General features: G+C 43.0%; 2 protein-coding genes across 5 annotated transcripts in view; both read right to left on the minus strand.

The window, feature by feature from the left end:
• Positions 1–26678, minus strand: part of LOC126109576 (uncharacterized) — a 558983-nt gene that overhangs the window by 297577 nt on the left and 234728 nt on the right. The gene's annotated exons all lie outside the window — the stretch shown is intronic.
• Positions 1–26678, minus strand: part of LOC126109579 (coiled-coil domain-containing protein 144A-like) — a 343757-nt gene that overhangs the window by 297487 nt on the left and 19592 nt on the right. For 2 of the 4 annotated variants that reach the window (XM_049914612.1, XM_049914614.1), the window contains exons 3-4: positions 25854–25986; positions 11902–12050 (exon numbers count right to left, since the gene is read on the minus strand). The exons of 1 other annotated variant lie outside the window; for it this stretch is intronic. In XM_049914612.1, coding sequence (XP_049770569.1) covers positions 11902–12050; positions 25854–25986 — 282 coding nt within the window. Of the gene's footprint in view, positions 1–3035; positions 3279–11901; positions 12051–25853; positions 25987–26678 lie in introns of all 4 variants that reach the window. One more of the 4 variants, XM_049914611.1, reaches the window with a different exon arrangement.

Here is a 26678-nt window from a genome sequence, read left to right on the forward strand (position 1 = left end):
GTTTTTGTCTCTGAGGTATAGTAGTGCACCCAAGTTTCATCTGTGGTCACAAACCGGTGAAAAAATCCTGTTCGTTTCTCTTAAAACAGGCCAAACATTGTTCTGATATGTCCATTCTCGTGCGTTTTTGATCCAGCGTCAAGAGTCACGGCACCCATCTTGCAGATAATTCTTTCATTTCTAATTCTTCAGTTAAAATACGATATGCCCTTTCAGATGACATCTGGCAAGCGTGAGCAATTTCACATGCTTTGAATCCTCTGTGACCAATTTGTGTGCTTTTGCAATTATTTCTGGAGTAATGACGTCTCGGCTGACCATTGCGCGGATCATCTAAGCACTCCTGACCGAATGTAAATTCATTTGTCCACTTGGCAACTGTTGTATATGAAGAAGCAGAGTCCTCCAGTGTATTCTGGAAATCGGCATCAATGCCTTTGCTTTTATACCTTTCTGTACAAAGTACTTAACTGCTCGAATCTCAATTTTTTACTCTTCGCAAATTACTTTGCAGGAACAACAACAGAGCCACATTACCACAACAGTTTTTTCCCCAAGAGTACTGATGTGGCACGTGTTTACAGGCAACAGTCCAATGAATATATGTGATATGTGTTGTAATAGTGCTGAACTCTTGTGGTGATTCCGAAACTTTTCAATCCTCCCTTGTATTATGAGTTGTCATCTTGCATTGAAAGCGTAGCTTGGCATGGAGCCATGAGGAGAGCAGATTTTGTTTCTCACACACTCTGGCTACTGGGCCGTGCGAGCCATGTCCTTGACTAAAGCTGCATGCAATACATTCCTCATACCCTCTACGAATCTAAGTAGTACTATTAAATATTAATCTATTTCATACTTTGTATACCAAATTCTATTGATAACACAACCATAGTGTTAAATTTTCAAATCAATAACCTCCATACTTCTGGAGATACAAACTTTTATTTAAAACAAACAGTAACGGTGCTGGCATTGTGAAACTGAATTACGGATCGTAAAGTATTCATCTTTTGTATGAACTGAAACTACAGCCATGGATGGATGGATGGAGAATGGCATACATAAGCTGAGAATGTGATATTTCATTAGAACTATGCAAATGTATGCATGAGAAAGTTTGTGCAATACGGGAATTTGCAACTTATGTCCGAGTCAGCTTGATTTTGTAAATGGCAGAAACGCAGCCAGAAGGGGTGTTGAGTATAAAGTTTGTTAATTATTTGTTTTGTGGAAAGGGATCATATTTTGTTTTCATTAAATTTTATTTAGTTGCCACCATACAACTGCAATCTGAATGCAACCGAGTTTGCACAGGCCAAACTGAAACGACAATTCAGAGAACAAAATGTTATGAGGGATATCTCTGCTGAGAAGGGGGAGAGGGGGGGGGGTTGATTTGGGGGAAGGCACCAAATAGCGAGGTCATCAGTCTCATCGGATTAGGAAAGGATGGGGAATGAAGTCGGCCATGCCCTTTCAAAGAAACCACCTCGGCATTTGCCTGAAGCGATTTAGGGAAATCTTGGAAAACCTAAATCAGGATGGCAGGACACAGGATTGAACCGTCGTCCTCCCAAATGCGAGTCCACATTGCAAACCACTATGCTACCTCGGATATCTCTGCCGGAAACATGTCAAATCTCGCCAATGCTACCTATCAGTATATCACCAGTGAGGGTGGGAACCTTACTGTTGAAAATGTGAGAGCTGGAGGAAGATTACTGGAGGCGCATCAGTGTGATGAAAATTGCCATTGACAACACTGTCATTAACACATGTCCATCCAGCACCACCAAATCTGTCCACTAGCATGGACACAACCATGGACAACTGCAGTGGAAGCAACTAGTTTTGTAAGATTTTAGTTCTACCTACACATTCCTCATTGTTTTTGGAAGTAATACTTATATTGTAGTAATAACTGTTTTCAATTACTCAAACATTAAGGTGATGCTTATTCCATTTCTTTTATAAGCTGCAGCTGTAAGCTGGCTGTCCTATGAGAAGGAGGTGGGGCTTGTCGCAACAGCCAATGTGCTAGGAGCCAAATGCGAGCCTCTACTCCCAGCATTCTACAACCGGCAGCCAAGTGAAAGTTTGCGATCAGTAATTGCCTTGGTGTATAAATGCAATTTGTTTTATTTGCTGGGGATACGATCAGGTCTGGTATTATGATCTCCACAAAAAATTGCGACGATCTAATTCACTTACATGCTATGAAGTCAAGTCATAAAACAGATGCAGGAGTATCACATTCGTACTGATAGAACATGTTGTTGAAGTATGCTCTTTTCCTATGAGATTGACAATACATTTCCTATTTCAAAGAACTGCATCTGTAGTGGGATGAATGGAATAATGTGTTGTATATACTGAAGTATTCATTTCAAGACTCTAAACACATTTCTTCTGTTTATAAACAATTTGTTTCTTGTCAGGGAGAAAGTATTAAATTTTGGGGAAAAAAAGCAGTTTCCTAAGATTTAAGATAAATTTAAGGGTTGGGAAGTCTTTCCTTCTTTCCTGCAGATATTCATATGGTGTGTAGCATTGTGCAGACATGTAATATGGTTTGGACAAGAAGGAAGATTATATGGGCAGATCAAATAACTAATGAACTAAATTGGAGAAACAAGAAATTTATGGCACAACTTGGCTAAAATACCAGATCAGTTGGTAGAACACATCCTGAGGCACGAAGGGATTGTCAATTTTCTAACGGAGGGAAGTGCCAGGGGTAAAAACTGTAGGAGAGAACAAGGGATGACTACAATAAGCAGGTTCAAACGGATGGAGGCCGCATCAGTTATTTAGAAATGAAGATGCTTTCATGTGATAGGCAGCTGTGGAGAGCTGCATCAAACTTATCTTTTGATTAGAGACCACAACCATAACAGCACAAACATTTAAGTAATTTTTTCAGATTTTCAGTGACAGGGTGATAACATGCTCTGTTAATAAGACAACTGTCCACATTTCTTTGGGAACTATTCACAAAAAGTAATGAATCTGGGAAGTCTCGTAGTACTTACCATCGTATTCTGCACCAGACTATCAGTGGCCAGTTCAATATTAGATTCATTCTCTTTCAACTGCTTTTCCAGGGCTACGTTGTGAACTTCTGCCTCAATCAGTTCAGCATACAATCCTACATCTGGCGTCGGTTCAGGTGGTGCCGAGATGCGAGACTCCGCGAGTTTTGCGATCACCACCTCCTGTTCTGCTATAAATTTTTCGACCATGGAAGGAGTTTCTGATGGTGAAGACTGCTGCTCCTAGTAACAGAGAGTGTAGTATTATTGTACCGTATTTACTCGAATCTAAGCCGCACTCGAATCTAAGCCGCACCTGAAAAATGAGACTCGAAATAAAGGAAAAAAAATTCCCGAATCTAAGCCGCACATGAAATTTGAGACTCGAAATTCAAGGGGAGAGAAAAGTTTTAGGCCGCACCTCCAAATCGAAACAAAGTTGGTCCATTGTAATATGAGACACAATTTAGGTCAAACGAATGACGATACAGCTACAGTAGTTTGGTTCGAGTCGTAAGCTTAGCAGTTAAGCTTTACCACTTAGCCATTGCTATGCGTCAGGCACTCCGTCCATATTTATACGGGTACCCTTCCTTTTTCACGTGCTTCGTCTGGTTTGAATCGATTGCTTATTTTGCTTTGATCTGATAAGTGCCGTTTTCTTTGTTATAGGTGTTTGCGTCACCATTAAGATGAAAATGCATTACTGCACTGTGTCATGCATTGTTTGTCGCATTCTAAAAAAAAAAAAAAAAAAGAGAGAGAGAGAGAGAGAGAGAGAGAGAGAGAGAGAGAGAGAGAGGAATCATCTCATTAGCGAAACAATGGCAAGAGACTGCTATTTGTTGTTACTTACACAGCTGCTTTCTTTGATAATGTTCAGCAAGAATCAAATAATAGACTGCGTATGATAGAACATGTTCTGAACGAGAGTTAGGCGAAAATTTTTCTCTGTTTGAAAATCTTTGCGGCCGCTTCTTTATTACATCAAATTCTGCACACAAATTAGAGTCATCTTAGATTTAAAAATCTAGTCACTTGCCGTGCTTCATTTCTGACTATCACTATTAGACATAAGAATAATACGAATATAAACATGACACTATACGTATATTCTTCCGCGTTTGCTGTTGTCTCACTCTAGTTTCGTAGTTTTAGGCAGACAGGACTTAAATGAGATAGCAGCAAACACGAAAGAATACATGGCAAAATGTTTATATTCATACCATTCTTATAGTGAAGAGAATACTGTATGTGATTCAAATTTCATCAGGTTCCTATTGGCAACCATCTCTTCTCACAGATAGGAAAAAATTCAGAACGTAGAGTTGGCCATATTGACAAACATCCCAAACAGTCTTGCCAGTCAGATTTTCGTAGTACACTGAAAGTGTGCTACATTCGAAGATGAACAATACGGAATTTGTATTTACTTCGTTGGATAATGTATGAAAATGCAGTGGTCGAAACTCGCGGTGGAGAAAAAAGCTCGTCTTCCACTATTTTTTTTTTATTTATTTACTGACGCAGAGGTTTTGGCGCCATTATTTATCTTTGTGCCTACAAAGCATGCCTGCGTAGCGCTACATATACTCGACGGCAGAAGTTAGTTGTGGCAGCACGTACCAACATTTTTCATAACCTCCGCTTGCTTCGTACTCGATTCTAAGCCGCAGGCGGTTTTTCGGATTACGAAAACCGGAAAAAAAGTGTGGCTTAGATTCGAGTAAATACGGTAATTTCACAGGATTATTAGTACGACAAGAGAGAATTTTCTTCTCATGTTACCAGTTGCACGTTTCACTTATATATAACAATGTACCAACAGAACTACGAGGGCCCTTTTACACGAGCGGTCGCCATAACTTCGGCTATCTTAACACACTTCCTGTCCGACCAAAACTCCAAGCTTGTCACACATTACTGCTATAGCAGTTGAAATTTCAGTAATATTGATAGTTCTGATGTGAATGCCATAAATGAAATGTTACCTGTGTTCTGCCTCAGTTAATTTGTAGTTAAATTAGGAATGAGTTGAAAGGGTATAAGAACCATAATACAATTACCTGAGATCCCCTTTTGCTTTGCTAAGGTTAGCTTACCTTCTTCACAAAACATTGTAATATTCATTGAATATTGCAGCAGGAAACACTTCTTTTACTACATTTCTGTCCATAAACATTAACATTGTTCACATTAAATGACCAGTCTTTCCAATTTATGGGCTAGACACAATGTATCTTCTGCTTTCCTTTTTTGTTACGAGCTTCAGGGTTCTCTGGGGCAGTGCTGTCTCTGAGAAGTGGTGAATCTCCACAGAGTGCTGTATTGTGGTAACCAGTTGCTTGTGGAAACAAGATGTCCGTCCTCCCGATTTCATGCACATTTAAACAAATTCTCTACTTCTCACTTACTACCCACTTAACAAAATTCCTATGTGCTGATGACGATCACTCACTGGAAACATAGCAGTTGTATAAGTACTGTATGTCACTGGAATTTGGCTGCAATAATTACACATCTGTTTGAAACTGACTGACAATATTTCATTCAAAATAATCTCTATTGCTGTTTATACATTTCTCCCACCTCTCCAGCAGATGCAAATAGATGATAATAGGACGAAGCCAAGTCTGAAAACTAAGCAGAATGACCTAGTATTTCTCAACTGAATGCCTGGGTCATTTCCCTGACCCATTTTGCTGTGAGATGGGGTGTTATCACGGAGCAATACGACTTGTCTTTTTCCCTATTTTGGTCATTTTTTACTTAATTCTCGAATTAAATAGATCATTTATTGTTGGCAGTGATCAGTGTGATTGGCTTCACCAGATTTTAGCAGCTCATAATAAATGACATTCTTCTGGTCCTACCAAACAGAGTATCGTCTTTTTCCAAAGCAATTTGGTCTTACACTGGATGTCTATGGTTTGCCTGGATTCACATTCGATTTACAACACTTAGTATTCTCAAAATTATCCATTTTTCATCACCTGTCGCTATTTGATAGAGAAACGACTTTCTTTTTATCTGGTGAGTAGTATTTCCCAAGTGGTCTTTTGATCTGCTTTCCGTATTTTATTCAGTTCATGCTGAACCAATTTTCCCACTTTCTGCATCTTTCGCATAGCTTTCAACCAAAAAGAAATGGCTTTTTGAGTTCCATTCAATTGTTCTGGGGGTTCCTGTTGAGTTTGAGTATCACTGCCCATCATCCTCACCCACTCCCCATCATCTTCAAAACCTGCAATTGGTTGTCTTCTAACTTTTTCGGTCGTTTCCCACACTCGTTTCTCACATCAAAAAAATGAATCTTGTCCGTAACTCTTAGTTTGTAAGCAAAAAACTTGACAAGTTTACAGGTTTGAAACAGATACCGATGTACGGAACTTGGATTCGTGTGCACTGACATTCGTCATCAGCCGTTTCAGGAAGCAGATGGAGCTGCAGACGCGGTTTCACAGGCCCTACACTGATGACTAACACTATCTATAGGGGAATTCCTGTTTCATACTTCTGCATCTGGTACAGGTAGTAAGTTATCACTTTTATGAAGTGATATGTTATAATAAGAAAAACATCATTAGCTTTGTCCAGTTACACTGAACTATTTTACTGACAATCTGGCATTGACTCATAAATAGTCATGTCTATGCATGGGGAGGAAACAACATCTTGGGGCACTGCTTTTTAAGACAACTGCTACACAACTGATTATTTTAACACAAAAAATTACAGTTGTCCTTATCCTACAGATTGTCTTCAACACCGTAGTGGTTTACTAGACGCGGTCCTGTTTGAGGTGGGATGCCGTTTTCTTCCTAGCGAGTCGAGGTGTGGTACACTTCGACGCACTCCGTACCACTGCACAACTGGTATTTTTCCACATTAAGAGACAGTTGTCCAGAGGAGAAAGAGACAGTACGTGAAATGAAGGAAACATCAAGACTAAATGGGGATCTGTCCCATATCTTTGCATGTGAAGCAAGGAACTTACCCACAGAGCCACACCACTTGTGTGTCTAAACAAGCATTTCTCTCTTACAACTTAAATAGCATTCTCTCAGAAAATTCTCCCCGTGACAGAACTCAAAATACCAGTACAGAATGCACTAGCTCTTGCTCCACATCCACTGGCTTGCTCGAATGACTGCATGCTCCACCTGCTGCAGCCTATCCTCGACTTTCTCACTGCCTTATATTGTTTATCTGTTCTTAGTCTACACAGCACAGAGTGAATTATTTATAGTAGTAGTAGTAGTAGTAGTAGTAGTAGTTGGTTGTCGTCTTCAGTCCTGATACTGGTTTGATGCAGCTCTCCATGCTACTCTATCCTGTGCAAGCAGCTTCATCTCCCAGTACATAATGCAACCTACATCCCTATGAATCTGCTAAGTGTATTCATCTCTTGGTCTCCCTCTAAGATTTTTACCCTTCATGCTGCCCTCCAACGCTAAATTTATGGTCCCCTGATGCCTCAGAACATGTCCTACCAACCAGTCCCTCCTCCTTGTCAAGTTGTGCCACAAACTCCTCTTCTCCGCAATTCTATTCAGTATCTCCTCATTAGTTGTGTGATCTACCCGTCTAATTATCAGCATTCTTCTGTAGCACCACATTTCAAAAGCTTCTATTCTCTTCTTGTCCAAACTATTTATCGTCCACGTTTCACTTCCATACATGGCTACACTCCATACAAATACTTTCAGAAACGACTTCCTGACATTTAAATCTATACTTGATGTTAACAAATTTCTCTTCTTCAGAAACGCTTTCCTTCCCATTGCCAGTTTACATGTTATATCCTCTCTACTTCGACCATCATCGGTTATTTTGCTCCCCAAATAGCAAAACTCCTTTACTACTTTAAGTGTCTTCTTTCCTAATCTAATACCCTCAGCATCAGCTGATTTAATTCGACTACATTCCATAATCCTCGTTTTGCTTTTATTGATGTTCATCTTATATCCTCCCTTCAAGACACCGCCCATTCCGTTCAACTGCTCTTGCTGTCTGACAGAATTACAATGTCATCGGCGAACCTCAAAGTTTTTAATTCTTCTCCATGGATTTTAATACCTACTCCGAATTTTTCTTTTGTTTCCTTTACAGCTTGCTCAATATACAGATTGAATAGCATCAGGGAGAGGCTACAACCCTGTCTCACTCCCTTCCCAACCACTGCTTCCCTTTCATGTCCCTCGACTCTTGTAACTGCCATCTGATTTCTGTACAAATTGTAAATAGCCAGTCGCTCCCTGTATTTCACCCCTGCCGCCTTCAGAATTTGAAAGAGAGTATTCCAGTCAACATTGTCAAAAGCTTTCTCTAAGTCTACAAATGCTAGAAACATAGGTTTGCCTTTCCTTAATCTAGCTTCTAAGATAAGTCATAGCGTCAGTATCGCCTCACGTGTTCCGATATTTCTACGGAAACCAAACTGATCTTCCCCGAGGTCGGCTTCTACTAGTTTTTTCATTCATCTGTAAAGAATTCACGTTAGTATTTTGCAGCTGTGACTTATTAAACTGATAGTTCGGCAATTTTCACATCTGTCAACACCTGGAAAAAACTTGGTTCACTTTTGGCCACCAGGTGTAAATCTGGCACTGTACCTTGTATGACAATATGGCATCCGTGCTGTATTGACGGTGCTTTTTTTGTAACTGACTGTGCAGTACATTCCCCAGATGTTGCTAGTGCTTGGGCTGTGTCACGAAAATTTTCTATCCCATGGTCAACAGTACGGAAAGTTTTGAGTTTTATTTTACACTAGTATCTGCACAACATCCAGACAGTGCAGTGACTGGAATCTCTGAATCAGCAGCAACATTCTGAATTTGCTCTTCGGTTTCTGGCACAGATCAAATTTTATGACATGTGGCCTGACATCATTTGAAGCAATGAGGCACATTTTACACTACAGGGTGCAGTGAATGCACAGCACAGCCGAATTTGGGGTACTGCTAAACCTTGTGTTATACTCAAGAGCCATTGTCCTTTCTGTATGAAATAGTGTAATGTGCATTCGTGAGTACCTATACAGTGACGAATTCATATTATCGAGATGTCCTCTTACAGCACGATTCCTGCTTTGGAAGACAACTCTGTGGAAGCCACTGTTTTCATGCAAGATGGAGCAACATCTCGTGTCGCTCGCCCGATGAAAGATCTGCTTAATGCAACCTTCCGTGATCGTTTTATGTCTAGAGATTTTCTAGATGCATGGCCTTCGAGATATGAAACCACATGACTTGGTTCTGGGAAGATCTAAAATAATGTGTTTACCTGGGACACATTTGGTCTCTACGTGCTCTGAAGGCCAGTAAACAGAAATACGTTGCTCAGATTTTACCAGAACTGCTGCGGCCAACTGTCGATCGCATCATTTCACAGACACAGCATCTCTATGTCTCTGGTGCTTGTATTGAATGAATTGTGTAACAGATTAAAAATAAAAACAACGCTATGACTTTCTTGCTTGTTTGACCTTTTCTGCCCATGTCCCATTCCTAATCCATTACATATGGGTACATTTCTATACATCTTTCTAACATTAACACTAGAGATGGGGGATCCGCTCTTGAACTAATTCATGGAGTTCAATCTTTCAAAGGAGTGAACAATCAGTGATTCAGAAAAAAAGAACGGTAGCTCCAAACGTTTCCCACGGCAGAGAGAGAGGGAGAGAGAGAGAGAGAGAGAGAGAGAGAGAGAGAGAGAGAGAGAGAGAGAGAGAGAGAGAGAGAGAGAGAGACGGAGCATATCAGCAGCGCCTCTGCTGGTCACAGCACACTGCATGCCACACAACACAGCCAGTGCCGGCCTCTGCCCTGCTTCTACCTTGGCTGCCTGCATTGTGCAGTGCCCCATTGGATTTTGTGTTTCACATATGCCGTGCCGTCTCTGTGCGTCGTCTGCCGTGTGCACTGTGCAGTGTCTGGCGCAGCTTAACTTCGCATCACACTCTGTCGGCGATCGTTTCAGTCGCACGTCCTGCCCTCTGGGCAGTTGATGCGAGCAACAGGACAGAGAGCCACCTAGCGGATAACATAGGAACTACTTGCAAAAACCTGCTCGTAAGGGAACGGACGATTTGTCTCGGAGCGGGTGAGTTCACCGCTCCCCTCCACCCTCGGAACTCGCCCGCTCAACGCTCACCCCACCGTCTCGACTCTAGCCAGAGCGTCGAGCAAAGCGACTCAGGTGTCACTCTGGTCTCTGCGGTCTCAGCTCACGCAGTAATACAGCTCGCGGCTCGACCTGCTCGACTCAGCGCCTCTGCATCGGAGTTCGTCCCCACTGGATATTGTTCTTCGTAGTAATACCGCTATGTATATTACATTTTTATGTTATGTATACATCAACTGTTTATTTTATTTTTATTTGTTTAAACTGATTAGATTAGGTTCCTGATGACTCCTCTTACTATAGGATTTTTATTATGGACACTTGAACTTACGCTTTAATTACGAGCGAACCGATAAACGTATCGCAAAATGTGATACACCAATATTTTCCTTGTTTTATTCTGCGTAAGGCTATATGCAGCACTTTCGTTTTACAGTCAAATTTACATATTTTTTTCTTATTCTGGTACGGATTCTGCGATTTTAGGCGTCTTTGAAAGGAAACGTTCACTTTAAAAATATATGGCTTGCGATGTATTTGTATGAGGTTAATGAAATTTTAATACATTATAGCCAAATATATTGTTAATGTAAATCTCAAGTTACAACATTTTCCGATCACCCAAAGAACCACGATAGTGCAAAATAAATCAATAACCAAAAACTTTGTCATATCGTGGAAATTTCAATAAACAATACAAAATTCTTACTCATTATCTGTGTTACTTCAAAATAGGATCAAATAAGATCAAAATACAGGTATAGTACTGGAATAAACCAAGTTTAAAGGGCAATGTGCCTTCCATTTATTTTCTATTGTAAATGAGTGGTGAGTCATGAAAAAGAGCTAATTCATTTCAGGGAGTGAACAGTTCTGATCCAATCTCTGAAAAGAACAGTTTTGCCCATCTCTAATTAACACCACCACATTTGCGTCTGGTGGCCAAAATTTGAACTAATTTTTCCCACGCATAAATCATTCCATCTGAACATGTCTACAAAGTTTCACTGTCATATGATGATCACAGCCTACACTGGACCTCTGTGGATAGCTGCAGTTCCTCTCCTCTTGTGCTCTCAAATGGAGGTAGGGGCAAAAAACTGTTTCCGTACAATCCCTGATTAATCTCCTCTTAGTGGCCCTTACACAAGATGTATATTGGTGGGCAGTAGGGTCATTCTCCCATTTCTCACAAATTCCAGTTCTATAATTTTTCTCAGTTGTGATTTCCTGAAAGAATGCCTCCTTGCCTCCAGGTATTGCAATCTGAGTTCACAGAACATTTGCGTAATACTTGTCTGTTAATGGACCGATGTCAAAGAATAGCTATGTAAGGTTCTACCTGTATATGAAAGCTCTCTGCAATGCTGCCTACAGTAGGATCAGGTTATATAAAAAAATGGAGAATGATACTTTCTAAGTCGAGATGAGAAGTGGCTTCCTCTGCAACACCACTCAAGTGGTTTTCGCACACAGCTTGAGAGGGGAACACTATGCCAACTTTCTGAGGAGGATTTTTCCTGTTTTTTAGGAATAGTATCATAATGAAATTGCTCTATGAATCTAGAAGATATGAGAGGGGGGGGGGGACAGATTTCTTTTATGAAAGTACCTTTGCTGGCACACTGAACGTGCAAATAACTTAATGAATGCAGCAAGGTAACACCCTCAACAACCAAATACATACAGTTATATTAACAACAAAATGAATGCTGTAGTAGACCTCTTCACTTACCTGCTTAGCATTCTTGCCGTACGATGCGATGCAATTACTGTCACACATTAGCTTCATGCCATTCTCAAGCTGCTGAGATGCTGCTTTCACAGTCAAAGTTAGGTTGTTCAGCTCACGAATTTCATGTAGCAAACTTGAAGCTTTTTGATCTGAAATAAAACAGGTGTCTAATACGAGTAACTGAAAGCTGTAATACTACAAGTCCTACAACGGCCACACTTCCTCCTAGACCAGGATCATCTACCCCAAGACTCTACACTCTACATGCATCAATCATGCGTCACTCGTGTTGTGAATGAAATATGCTGTTGAAGGAATAGAGAGAAATGCTCTTTAACTTAGTTGCTGAACAATTGCAGGAGGAAGCAAAATTTCTTTTACACATGACAATGTTACTGGCAAATGGAGACTAAGGGAAACATTCTTGGCAGGGTAAGTTGATAATTGCAGGAAAGAGGGAATAACTAAGTTTATAACAAACAGCATCAGTATTGTATGAGGTTATTTAATAATACTAGCATAGAAAGATAATAACAGAACATTTCAAACATGACCTAGGTGAAAATAATGGATGTTAATCTACACAATAAGAACTGGGCTGTCATGTTCTTTTAGAAGACCTCAAACATTCCTTGAGTGTTCAAACAAATTTCGGGCTTGCAGCTGGTCGTCGTCCAATACCTCGCACGATATTTCAGCTAGACACCTGCCAGTCATCTTCAGGTGCGCCGTCGCAAACTGGCGAAAACGTCCTCCGTTCCACAATATACATAGCGTACTGTAACTATTCTGCACATGCGCCGAAAACTTGATAGATGAACCACACTGCCCGCCGGCAGCGCCCTCCCTGGTGGAATAGTGGAACTCAGTCGCCCTCTGCATTGCTGTTTGCCACGGCCGTTGACGCACTCTGTCGTCTTCGATTTGAGCAATCGTGGAGATGATGGGATTCCGTGCGCTGTCCAACTGGTGGCCACTGTCACAGTTTAACAGATTTTCCGCCAGTTGTATTTCTACGGATTCTTTAATAATGGAGTCCCAGAAAGACGATGCTGTGAACAAAATCATTGTTTTCTCATACTCCATTGAATGTCCAATAGAAATACAACGTTCAGCAATAGCGGACTTGCTTGGCTGCAAAAGGCGGGTGTAACGTTGATGTTCAGTGCAGCGTTCTTTCACGGTGTGTGTGGTTTGACCTATGTAAGCCATACCACATTGGCACGGTATCTTGTAAATTCCGGCCTTTCGTAGTAACAGACTGTCTGTAACTGATCCCACAAGGTCCGCAATTTTCGATGGTGGGCGGAAAACCACTTTTACCTGAAATTTTCGGAGGATTCTTTCTATTTTAAACGAAGTGTTGCCAACGAAAGGAAGAAAAGCTAAAGATTGTTCCGGCTTGTTCTCCTCTTTATTCACTTCCTGCTTCTTAGTTTTAACTGTTAGTGCCCTGTTAATCTGCCGGATGGGATATCCATTTTCACTGAATACTGTCTTTAGATGGGCGAGTTCTTGAGGTAAGCTATCTAGATCTGAGACAGTATGAGCTCTATGAACAAGTGTTTTAAGCAAACTCATGGTTTGCGATGGGTGATGGCAACTCGATGCTTGCAGGTACAAATCAGTACGAGTGGGATTCCGGTAAACTGAATGCCCTAGAGAACCATCATTCTTCCTTCAAACCAGGGCATCCAAGAAAGGCAAACAACAATATTTCTTTATTTCCATGGTGAACCGGTTGTTGCTATAAATGGAGTTGAGGTGATGTAGAAACTCCATTAATTTATCTTCTCCATGAGGCCACACTATGAAAGTGTCATCCACATACCACCAAAATACTGTTGGTTTCAGAGTAGCTGATTCAAGGGCTCTCTTCAAAATCCTCCATAAAAAGGTTGGCCACGAAAGAGACAGGAGGCTACCCATGGCGACACCATCAGTCTGTTCAAAATAATCTTGATTAAACATAAAATAATTTGCGGAAAGAGCGTGCCTGAACAAAGCAGTGATATCAACAGGAAACATGTTACCAATCAGTGTCAAAGAATCTGCAAGAGAAACTTTTGTAAAAAGTGAGACCACATAAAAACTTACTAGAAGGTCTACACTGCTAAGACGAAGAGCCCCCAGTCTACTGATAAAATATGTGACGTGAGCACTTGCCTACGAAAGGTCTCAGTAAGGAAGTGAGATGTTTAGCTAAATCATATGTAGGAGCTCCAATGTTGCTCACTATTGGACACAGAGGAAGACCCTCTTTATGAATCTTTGGAAGGCCATACAGTCTCGGAGGTATACAACCATGTGGTCTTAACCTCTTGATGGTCTCTTGCGGTAAGGAGGAGGAATTTAATAGTGCTGAAGTTTTCCATTGCACACGTCCTGTAGGATCGTAATCAATCCTCCTATAGGTAGAGTCACTTAGCAGACCATACATCTAGTCTTTGTACACACCACAAGGTAACAGGGCACTAACAATAAAGAATCCTCCGAAAATTTCAGGTAAAAGTGGTTTTCCGCCCACCATCGAAGATTGCGGACCTTGTGGGATCAGTTAAGGACAGTCTGTTACTACGAAAGGCCGGAATTTACAAGATACCATGCCAATGTGGTATGGCTTACATAGGTGAAACCACACGCACCGTGAAAGAATGCTGCACTGAACATCAACGTTACACCCGCCTTTTGCAGCCAAGCAAGTTCGCTATTGCTGAACATTGTATTTCTATTGGACATTCAATGGAGTATGAGAAAACAATGATTTTGTCCACAGCAACATCTTTCTGGGACTCCATTATTAAAGAATCCGTAGAAATACAACTGGTGGAAAATCTGTTAAACCGTGACAGCGGCTACCAGCTGGACAGTGCACAGTATCCCATCATCTCCACGATTTGCTCAAATCTAAGACGACAGAGTGAGTCGACGGCCGTGGCAAACGGCAACGCAGAGGGCGACTGAGTTCCACTGTTCCACCAGGGAGGACGCTGCCGGCAGGCAGTGTGGTTCATCTATCAAGTTTTCGACGTATGCGCAGAACAGTTACAGTACGCTACGTATATTGTGGAACGGAGGACATTTTCGCCAGTTTGCGACGGCTCACCTGAAGATGACCGGCAGGTGCCCAGTTGAAATATCGTGCGAAGTATTGAATGACGACCGGCTGCAAGCCCGAGATTTGTTTGAACAGTCAATTCGCCAGGAAAATTTTAAAATTCACATTCCTTGAGTACTCACCTTTCTTCATCCACATATTCTGTTCTCTCCAACTGCAGTTCTTGGTGATGTCTCTCTAATCTCTTCTCACCTTTTTTCCAACATAACCAAACACTAGACTGTCTCACTAGAGGAATTCATAGTTTTGAGCACTGGGACATTTGTCTGACTAACATCTATCTAATGTTACTGTCAAGTGACAAGCTTTTGGAACTTGGGAGAATATGAACCACAAACTGGTTATGAAGAAAGCTATGAGTGATGAAGTGGCATGTGCTAATAACTCTTACAATGCATCTGTTTCACGGAAATGAAATCAAAAGTCATCATCATCTCCGTTATGGAACTGCCTGAAATAACTAATTGTGTTTCTTTATATGTTGTTGACATTGTTTTGAAATGTTACTATTGTCCTCTGTGATTCTGCTGGTTTATCACTAGAAGTTAGTGGAGAGTACATGCCCAGCAAATATGACAGAATATAAAAAACAAATATCAGTTGGTGCTACAGCAAACCAATCTTCAAATTATATGTTGACAATTTTTATGCAGTTTTTTTTTTTGGTTGTGGTTTTAGGGTGCAAAACTGCTATGGTCATTAGCGCCCAGCCCGTGACTTAAGACAGTAAAAAACCGAAATTGAAAATCAGCAGCAATGGAAACAAACTCATAAAATTGGAGAAACTAAAAGTAGAAAGAATGCTTAAAAATCCAGTACAGACAGGGGGTGGTTGTCCCCCCCCCCCCCAAAAAAAAAAAAAAAAAAAAAAAAAAAAAAAAAAAAAAAAAAAAAAAAAACTTCAAATGACTGACGTCATTTCACTGTCACTAATAAACTGGAGAACGCGGTCGGCTGAGCACGTGTCATCTGCTAAAATCGACGATGGATCAGGCGATAGCTGTAGATGCGAGCGTAACGGATTAATTCAATTAAAAGGTGTCTGACCGTCCACGGCTGAGAGCAGTGGGGACAGAGTGGAGGAGGATCACCGCTTAAAAGATGTCTATGGCTAAAAAGACAGTGCCCTATCCGGAGTCGAGCTAAAATTACCTCCTCCCGACGACGCGTTTGGGAGGAAGAAGTCCAAGCGCAAGGAAGGGCTTTCACTTCCCGCAATTTATTACGGGGAAGTGTTGACCAATGCGCATGCCATAAATGAGCAACTTGGCGACAAACCGCTCCGTAGATCGGTGAAGGGAAGCGACTGAATAGCTGGCCGAGGAAGAGAGACTGCAGCCTTGGCCGCCATATCGGCCGCCTCATTCCCACAGATACCAGCGTGTCCCGGGAGCCAGAGGAACGCCACCGAGACGCCCCCCAGGTGGAGCAAGCGCAGACAGTCCTGAATCCGGTGGACCAGAGGGTGCACAGGGTAAAGAGCTTGGAGACTGAGGAGAGAGCTGAGAGAATCTGAGCAGATAACGTACTGAATCCGCTGATGGTGGCGGATGTAGTGGACAGCCTGGAGAACAGCGTAAAGCTCCGCAGTATAAACCGAACACTGGTCGGGAAGTCGAAAGCGATTTAGGGTGTCGCCAACAATATAGGCACTCCCTACACCTAATGATGTTTTCGAGCCGTCGGTGTAAATAAATGTGGCGTCCGTCATTTGTGCACATAGAGCAGCAAATGCCCGACGATAAACAAGTGTAGGGGTACCATCCTTGGGAAATTGACAAAGGTCACGAAGCAGGCAGATCCGGGGACGGAGCCAAGGCGGTGCTGTACCCCAAGTTGTCAAAAAGGTTTTCGGAAAGCGGCAGGAAAGAGAATCGAGCAATTGACGGAAGCGGACTCCCGGGGGTAGTAGGGAGGAGGAGCGGCCTGCATACCCTACATCAAAGGAGGCGTCGAAAAAAAGGTCATGGGCTGGATTAGCAGGCATAGAAGACAGATGGCTAGCATAACGACTCAGGAGGACTGCTCGCCGATTGAACAGCGGAGGTTCAGCAGTCTCAGCATAAAGGCTTTCCACAGGGCTAGTGTAAAAAGCTCCAGACACTAAACGTAATCCACGGTGGTGGATAGAGTCGAGACGCCGAAGAATAGACGGCCGAGCAGAGGAGTAGACTATGCTTCCGTAATCCAATTTTGAGCGCACTAAGGCGCGATAGAGGCGGAGAAGGACCACTCGGTCCGCTCCCCAGGAGGTACCATTCAGGACACGGAGGGTGTTAAGCGATCGCAGACAGCGAGCCGAAAGATAGGAGACGTGGGAGGACCAGCACAGTTTTCTGTCAAACATAAGACCCAAGAATTTAGCGACGTCTGAAAACGGAAGGTTGACAGGACCTAGATGTAAGGATGGCGGAAGAAACTCCTTACGTCGCCAAAAATTGACACAAACGGTCTTACTGGGTGAGAAACGGAAGCCGGTTTCGATGCTCCAAGAGTGGAGGCGATCGAGACATCCTTGAAGACGTCGTTCAAGAAGGCTGGTCCGTTGAGAGCTGTAGTAGATAGCAAAATCGTCCACAAAGAGGGAGCCCGAGACATCAGGAAGGAGACAATCCACAACTGGATTTATGGCAACGGCAAACAGTACAACACTCAGCACGGATCCCTGGGGTACCCCATTTTCTTGGGAGAAAGTACGGGAGAGGGTAGTGTTCACCCGCACCATAAATGTGCGCTCTGCCATAAATTCGCGAAGAAAAAGGGGCAGCGGTCCTCGAAAGCCCCAAGAGAACAGTGTGCGGAGGATGCCTGTCCTCCAACAGGTATCGTATGCTCTCTCCAGATCAAAAAATATTGCTACCGTTTGGCGTTTCCGGAGAAAATTGTTCATGATATAAGTGGAGAGAGCAACAAGATGGTCAACTGCAGAACGATGCTTCCGGAATCCGCATTGGGCTGGTGTTAAAAGACTGCGGGAGTCCAGCCACCAAGCTAAATGGTAATTCACCATACGCTCCAAAACCTTACAGACACTACTCGTGAGAGAAATGGGGCGAAAGCTAGAGGGGAGATGTTTGTCCTTTCCAGGTTTCGGAACAGGAACGACAATAGCTTCCCGCCACCGTTTGGGAAAGGTACTGTCGGTCCAAATTCGATTATAAAGGCGAAGGAGGTAACGCAGACTAGGGGTTGATAAATGCAGCAACATTTGGACATGGATACCATCCGGTCCCGGGGCGGAGGAGCGAGAAGATGAGAGGGCATGTTGGAGTTCCCGCATGGAGAAAACAGTATTGTAGCTTTCGTGATTTTGAGAGGAGAAAGCAAGAGGTCGCACTTCCGCTGCACGTTTCTTCGGGAGAAACGCTGGCGGGTAATTTGAAGAGCTCGAAATCTCAGCAAAGTACTGACCCAACGAGTTAGAAATTGCGACGGGGTCCACTAAGGTATCATGCGCGACAGTGAGCCCAGAGACCGGGGAGAAACTAGGCGCGCCTGAGAACCGTCGAAGCCGACTCCAAACTTCCGAGGAGGGAGTGAAGGTGTTAAATGAGCTAATAAAGAATTTCCAGCTTGCCTTCTTGCTATCGCGGATGACGCGACGGCATCGCGCACGGAGCTGCTTATAGCGGATACAGTTGGCCAAAGTAGGATGGTGACGGAAAATGCGAAGAGCACGTCGCCGCTCACGTATTGCATCACGGCATGCCTCGTTCCACCAAGGAACTGGGGGGCGCCGGGGCAATTCGGAGGTGCGTGGTATTGAACGTTCCGCAGCTGTAAGGATAACGTCGGTAATATGTGTGACCTCATCGTTGACGCTGGGAAAGCGACGGTCATCGAATGTCGCGAGAGATGAAAAAAGTGTCCAATCGGCTTGGGCAAACTTCCAGCGTCGCGGGCGCATATATGGCAGTTGAGGCTGCAGTCTGAGGACACATGGAAAGTGGTCACTCGAGTGTGTATCATCAAGGGCGAACCATTCGAAGCGCCGAGCTAGCGGAACAGTACCGACCGCAAGGTCCAAATGAGATAAGGTTGTCGTGGAGGCAGACAAAAATGTGGGGACCCCAGTGTTGAGGCAAACTAGATCCGCTTGGTGGAAGACGTCTAGCAATATGGAGCCACGTGGACAAGGATGTGGAGATCCCCAAAGCGGGTGGTGGGCATTGAAGTCCCCAACCAGCAAATAGGGGGGTGGAAGCTGACCAAGAAGATGAAGGAGATCAGCTCGTGCCATTGGTGTGGACGATGGAATGTATACAGTACAAAGAGAGAGCGTGTATCCGGAAAGCGAAAGACGGACGGCGACAGCTTGCAAGGAAGTGTTTAAGGGGATTAGGTGATAATGGAGAGTATCATGGAGAAGAATCATGAGTCCTCCATGGGCTGGAGAGCCTTCAACAGAGGGGAGATCATATCGGACGGACTGAAAATGAGGGAGAACAAAGCGGTCATGGGGACGCAGCTTCGTTTCCTGAAGACAGAAGATGACCGGCGAGTAGGATCTTAAGAGGATCGACAATTCATCCCTATTGGCTCGAATGCCGCGGATATTCCAGTGGATAATGGACATGGGGTGAACAGAAAATGGAGGACTGTGACCAAAGTTGCTGTCAAGTCAAAGACTGCTTGGAGCTAGCTACCGACAGCATGGAATGGCAGTCAGCCGAAGGCAGAAGATCCTCATCCATAGGTTGGTCAGGAGCAACTCCTGCCACCAGCGATCGGCCGGTTGACCGGCCACCAGCAGTGCGCCTCGGCGACACTGAAGACGGCCGAGGGCGATTTCCGCCAGGTGGTGCTGTAGATGGGACACGCCTTGGCGGAGAAGGAGAGGAACTGGGTTTCTTTGTAGCCTTCTTGGAAGAATGATGTTTAGATGGAGGAACCGATGGTTGGGAAGTTGCGGTACGTAAAAACTCTTCACGAGTATGCTCTTTTTTCGAAGACTTGGCGTCCGACTTTTGGGCTCGAGATTTAGCAGAACCCGACGAAGGGTGAGCCATAGAGTGGGCAGGCGGAAGTGGTGAGGTTGAACGAGCGATCTTTGCGCTGGCCGATCTGACGACCGTGGCACTAAAGGTGAGGTCGCAAGTCTGCGTGGCCGCCTCCTTTGTTGGCCGAGGAGAAGCAAGGACAGTGCTATATTTTCCTGTCTGAGGCACGGTGGGCTTGCGACTGGCGAATAATTTTCGAGCAGCAAAGGTCGACACCTTTTCCTTCACTCTTATTTCCTGGATGAGCTTTTCGTCCTTAAAAACGGGGCAATCTCGAGAGGAAGCAGCGTGGTCACCCATACAGTTGATGCAGCGAGGGGATGGAGGTGGACAAGCACCCTCATGGGCATCCTTGCCACACGCAACACATTTGGCTGGATTGGAACAGGACTGGCTGGTGTGATTGAACCGCTGACATCGATAGCAACGCGTAGGGTTCGGGACGTAAGGGCGAACGGAAATTATCTCATAGCCAGCTTTGATTTTCGATGGGAGTTGAACTGTGTCAAATGTCAAGAAGACAGTGCGGGTTGGAATGATGTTCGTGTCAACCCGTTTCATTACTCTATGAACTGCCGTTACGCCCTGGTCAGACAGATAGTGCTGAATTTCTTCGTCAGACAATACATCGAGGGAGCGTGTATAAACGAATCCACGCGAGGAATTTAAGGTTCGGTGCGGTTCCACCCGGACAGGAAAGGTGTGGAGCAGAGAAGTACGCAGCAATTTTTGTGCCTGGAGGGCACTGTGTGTTTCTAACAACAGGGTGCCATTCCGTAATCTGGAACAAGACTTTACAGGACCTGCAATTGCGTCGACACCTTTCTGAATAATGAAAGGGTTGACCGTGGAGAAGTCTTGACCTTCATCAGTCCGAGAAACAACAAGGAACTGTGGCAACGATGGAAGAATCGTCTGTGGCTGAGACTCAGTATACTTACGTTTGTGAGCAGACATAGTGGAAGGTGAGGAAACCATTGCGGAAGAATCCCCCATGATTACCGGCGTCTCCGATGGCGCGCTCCTCCCTTGTGGGGGCCCTCTCTGAGGGCACTCCCGCCTTAGGTGATTGTTCACACCTCAGGTCACACCTCCCGACAAACGGACGGAGGGACCAATCGGCATTTTCGGAAGGTATCAGCTCGGGTAATCACCCCTCCCTGGGCCTGGCCGTTACCAGCGGGTACGTACGTGTCCTACCTGTCTACCCGGGGCGGGGAATTACGCGTTACCCTGTCACCGGCTACGCACGAAGAGCGTGGGTCGGCCTTCAGACACGCACAGGGAGGAAGAAAGAGAAAGGGAAAGGAAAGAAGAGAGGTCTCAAACACCGCAGCGGAGAAAAGGGAAAGAGAAGAGGTAAGGAAAAAGGGAAGGACAAAGGAAGGAAGAAGACATAAAAGCAAGAAAGGCGAAGAATGCAGTACATTTACGAGCATCCGTCTCCGGACGTAGGCACAAACCATACTCCCAGATGGGGAGAAAGGGAAGGAAAGAGCCAGAGGTGAGGGGAGGAGGGGCGAAGATAGGGATGGGGAAGGATGTGGAATGGGAAGGTATGCAGCCCGGAAAGGAAGGAAGGCCACATTAGCTCGGGGTCCCGTGCTCGCTACGCACGTATCCACAAAAGAGTTGTGGACCCCCTGGGGGGAATTTTTATGCAGTGTTTCATGTTTTTCATTGTCCTGAAAACTAATGTCTTGGTACGGTCCTATTAAACAACCAGCTCCATATTACTAACAGAAGACTTACAGTTACAATCAGAATAAGACACCGCTGCATCACCATTTTGTTACCAACTTCTGAATATTACTCTTTCATAGAGTGCTAAATATTTAGGCAGTGTTTGAACAATTTTATGAGCCAGTACAAATGTAAGCTTCAACTATACAGGGTGGTCCATTGATCATGACTGGGCCAAATAGCTCTCGAAATAAGCATCAAACAAAAGAACTACAACGAACGAAACTTGTCTAGCTTGAAGGGGGAAACCAGATGGCGCTATGGTTGGCCCGCTAGACGGCACTACCATAGGTAAAATAGATATCAACTGCATTTTTTAAAATAGGAACCCCCACTTTTTATTACATATTTGTGTAGTACGTAAAGAAATATGAATGTTTTAGTTGGACCACTTTGTGATAGATGGTGCTGTAATAGTCACAAACATATGGCTCAATTTTAGACGAACAGTTGGTAACCGGTAGGTTTTTTATATTAAAATACAGAACGTAGGTACATTTGAACATTTTATTTCAGTTGCTCGAATGTGATAGATGTACCTTTGTGAACTTATTTCTGAGAATGCATGCTGTTACAGCATGATTACCTGTAAATGCCACATTAATGCAATAAATGCTCAAAATCATGTCAGTCAACCTCAATGCATTTGGCAATACCTGTAACAACATTCCTCTCAACAGCAAGTAGTTCGCCTTCCGTAATGTTCGCACATGCATTGACAATGCACTGACGCATGTTGTCAGGCGTTGTCGGTGGATCACGATAGCAAATATCCTACAACTTTCCCCACAGACATAAATCCGGAGACGTCAGATCTGGTGAACGTGCGGGCCACGGTATGGTGCTCCGACGACCAATCCACCTGTCATGAAATATGCTATTCAATACCGCTTCAACCGCACGCCAGCTATGTGTCGGACATCCATCATGTTGGAAGTACATTGCCATTCTGTCATGCAGATAAACATTTTGTAGTAACATCGGTAGAACATTACGTAGGAAATCAGCATACATTGCGCCATTCAGATTGCCATCGATAAAATGGGGGCCAATTATCCTTGCTCCCATAATGCCACACCATACATTAACCCGCCAAGGTCGCTGATGTACCACTTTTCAGAGCCACTGTGGATTTTCCGTTGCCCAATAGTGCACATTATGCCGGTTTACGTTACCAATGTTGGTGAATGACGCTTCGTCGTAAAATAGAACACGTGCAAAAATCTGTCATCATCCCGTAATTTCTCTTGTGCCCAGTGGCAGAGCTGTATACGACGTTCAAAGTCGTTGCCATGTAATTCCTGGTGCACAGAAATATGGTACGGGTGCAATTGATGTTGATGTAGCATTCTCAACACAGATGTTTTTGAGATTCCCAATTCTCGCTCAATTTGTCTGCTACCCGATTCTCGCTCAATTTGTCCGCTACTGATGTGCAGATTAGCCACAACAGCAGCTAAAACACCTACTTGGGCATCATCATTTGTTGCAGGTCGTGGTTGACGTTTCACATGTGGCTGAACACTGTTTCCTTAAATAAGGTAACTATCTGGCGAACGGTCTGGACACTTGGATGATTTAGTCCAGGATACTGAGCAGCATACATAGCACACGCCCATTGGGCATTTTGATCACAATAGCCATACGTCAACACGATATCAACCTTTTCCGCAATTTGTGAACAGTCCATTTTAACACAGGTAATGCATCCCGAAGCAAATACCATTCACACTGGCGGAAAGTTACGTGATACCACATACTTATACGTTTGTGACTATTACAGCGCCATCTATTACAAAGCGAAAAAAGTGGTCCAACTAAAACATTCATATTTCTGTACATACTACATGAATATGTAATAAAAAATGGGGGTTCCTATTTAAAAAAACACAGTTGATATCTGTTTGACCTATGGCAGCGCCATCTAGCGAGCCAACCATAGTGCCGTCTGGTTTCCCCTTTCAAGCTAAACAAGTTTCGTTCTTTGTAGTTTTTTCGTTTGACACTCATTTCATGAGATATTTGGCCTAGTCACGATCAATGGACAACCCTGTATACACCTTTTCATTCACATAATACTGAATAATTTCCTTACTTTCAAGCTGTTAGCCCATCACGCAATGTCAACCAAGAAATAGTGAAATCACAATGTGTAGATTGCCGAGTGACTGTTTTTACCTTCAAAATATGGCAGTTATAATGCTTTTATGGGATCAAAGGCTGTGTCTACGAAATTGCAGACTAGGCCAATACAAAAATGACAGATTACATTTCCTGAGGACAAGCTGACATTGTCACCTTTAATTCCCATGGCAAACAGACATCTGCTGTGTCATGCTGTGGGGAAAAGGGGAGGGGGTGGGGGGTGGGGTGGAGAGAGGACTCAGCACCATAGCCAACTGTGTGATTGTCTTTGGCACTCCTCACAAAAGTGATACTGTTTGCCTCAATGACACCTTGGAGGTGGGACTTAATTGGGCATTATATTCCGCCTGTTACTCTGCCTTTTCATTTGGCATTAGTCAAGTTTTTTCAAAGCTTTCATTTCACCAGTCAAACAGTCCTGACACTTTCTTTGGCTGTGTGCACTGCATAACCTTGACAACAATGTCACTGACAAAGTGGCTACATACAGACAAGACTTCTACCAGAACTTACAGAAAGCCCATCCTTGTCATTACTTCTGAATAATCACATCTCCCTGGAGAAATGTAGGACCATATGAGGCAATATGGATCCTGCCATTTATCTTAGAAGATTGGTTAAAGAAAGGCAAATCAGTATTTATAGCATTTGTAGATTTACATAAATTCTTTTGACAAATTTGACTGGAATACACTATTTGAAATACTGAAAGTTGTATAATTAAAAAAGGGAGCAAAAGACTATTTACAACTTTTATAAAAACCAGAATGCAGCTGTGAGTCTGAGGACACGAAAGGGAAGCAGTGATCAAGAATGGAGTGAATCAGGTTTGTAGCCTATCCCCAATGCTATTCAATAGGTAGACTGAACAAGCAGTGGAGGACAACAGAAAAATTTGACAAAGGAATCAAAATGCAAGGAGAACAATTCAAAAATTTGACATTTGCAAGCAACACTAATTTTGTCACACATTAAAGGTCTCTGAAGAATGGTTGATCACAATGAATGTGTCTAAAAGGAGTTGTAAAATGAAGACAAAAAGTGAAACAATGATGCATTCCTGGAGCAAAGAACTATCTAGATGTTGACATGAAATCACATCTGCTACAGTGCTGCGGATCTGAGAGCAACTGTATAACTCCTATCATCTCATCGAATTGATCACGGTAGAGAAAATAGTTCAAGTATAATACACTGAAAAGGAAACATCTTTGAAATGAGTATATTTATTATGCATGTATTTTTTTATTACCAATGTACTACTAGTTCCTTTATGGTTGATCACAACAAATTGTGAAATGTTAGTTACATGTTCTTTACTGATGACCTTCAGTCAGTCAGTCTCTCTCTCTCTCTCTCTCTCTCTCTCTCTCTCTCTCTCTCTCTCTCTCTCTCTCTCTCTCTCTCAACCCCCCCCCCCCCTCCCCGCTCTCTCTTCAACATCATGCAACATGTGGGAATGCATAACACTGGAAATTCCTGGATGGAATAATGCATATATGTGGATGTGAAACCTTCCAAAAAGATTTTCAGATGATGTCATGTGGCTCTGCTTCTAAGAAAGATATTGGATGATTGCAAAGATGCCTATAATCTTCTGACAGAGTAGCAGCACATCATTTACACTACAGTAAAGGAAAAACTTTCTAGCAACCATCAAAGTAGTATTTTAGCAGTCTGTCCTTTTAATGGTGCCCATGTCTATATACTTTTAGCAATTCCTTTGCCTGAATTCTCATACATTTTTCTCCAACTTTAGCACTTTCTGTAGCACACTCTCAAAAACAGTTTATGACACCATTTGAATGATCACTACTGGGACTGAATTTCAGCAGTATGGTGGTATAAATATTGAAACACTACGAGTAATAGTAATATTAACAATAATTAAAATCAACTATTGCATATTACAAGGCATTAACTAACCAACATTGGAAAAGACGTACGTTTTTCTTTGATCTCTCTTTTAAGAGATTCTATCCTCTCCTTTTGTGCTAATTCCTTTGCTTTCTTTTCCTGGACTTCCATTTTTAATGCTCTGTATTCTCTTAGCAATGCTAACCTTTCTTCTTCCTTTGACTGCAAGAAATAAAATGCAGCATTATTAATAATTAGTTGTTATTTTTGTGGGTTTGGCTTCAATGTAATGACAACTGGACTGATAGACCAGTGTCAGTCATCAGATAGCTGTTTATGGAAGACAGACATACTATATAAATATTTTCAATAAATTTAGTAAACTGTCTGTCAGTGCTGAGAAATATGGAAAACAATCAACATGCAAAAAAGCTCAAGGTGATGACTCATCATACAATTTCTGAGATTTCCAGGTTGAAATTCCAAATTTTCCAGAAGTAATTTTTTGTTGTATGTGAGAGCAAGTTTTATTTATCTAACTTCCATGGCTGCTAATTAAACACTTTTAGTTGCCACTTGATTTAATGGTGGTTATTACACATTGAGCTAGCATTGTAAACAAGTTTGCTAAGAAATATGAATACAGGGTGTACATCAAGTCCGGGAACACTTTCAATTATTTATTGCACAAGAACCAAACACTGTACAGATATCATACATATGTCATTTTGAAGAGAAACTCAAAGTCTCTCTCCCCCCCCCCCCCCCCCACATATATACAGCCATAGCGTAGTTTGGCAATTTGCCAATAGTCAGTGCTAGCCAAAACACGGCCGTGTTACAGAAGGGGACAGCTGCTTCATGAAATGGCTTCCCCAATCGCCAAATCACACTGTGAGACTTTTTTTCTATGG

This window comes from Schistocerca cancellata, chromosome 12 (assembly GCF_023864275.1).
Source record: "Schistocerca cancellata isolate TAMUIC-IGC-003103 chromosome 12, iqSchCanc2.1, whole genome shotgun sequence".
In the NCBI taxonomy this organism is placed as follows: domain Eukaryota; kingdom Metazoa; phylum Arthropoda; class Insecta; order Orthoptera; family Acrididae; genus Schistocerca; species Schistocerca cancellata.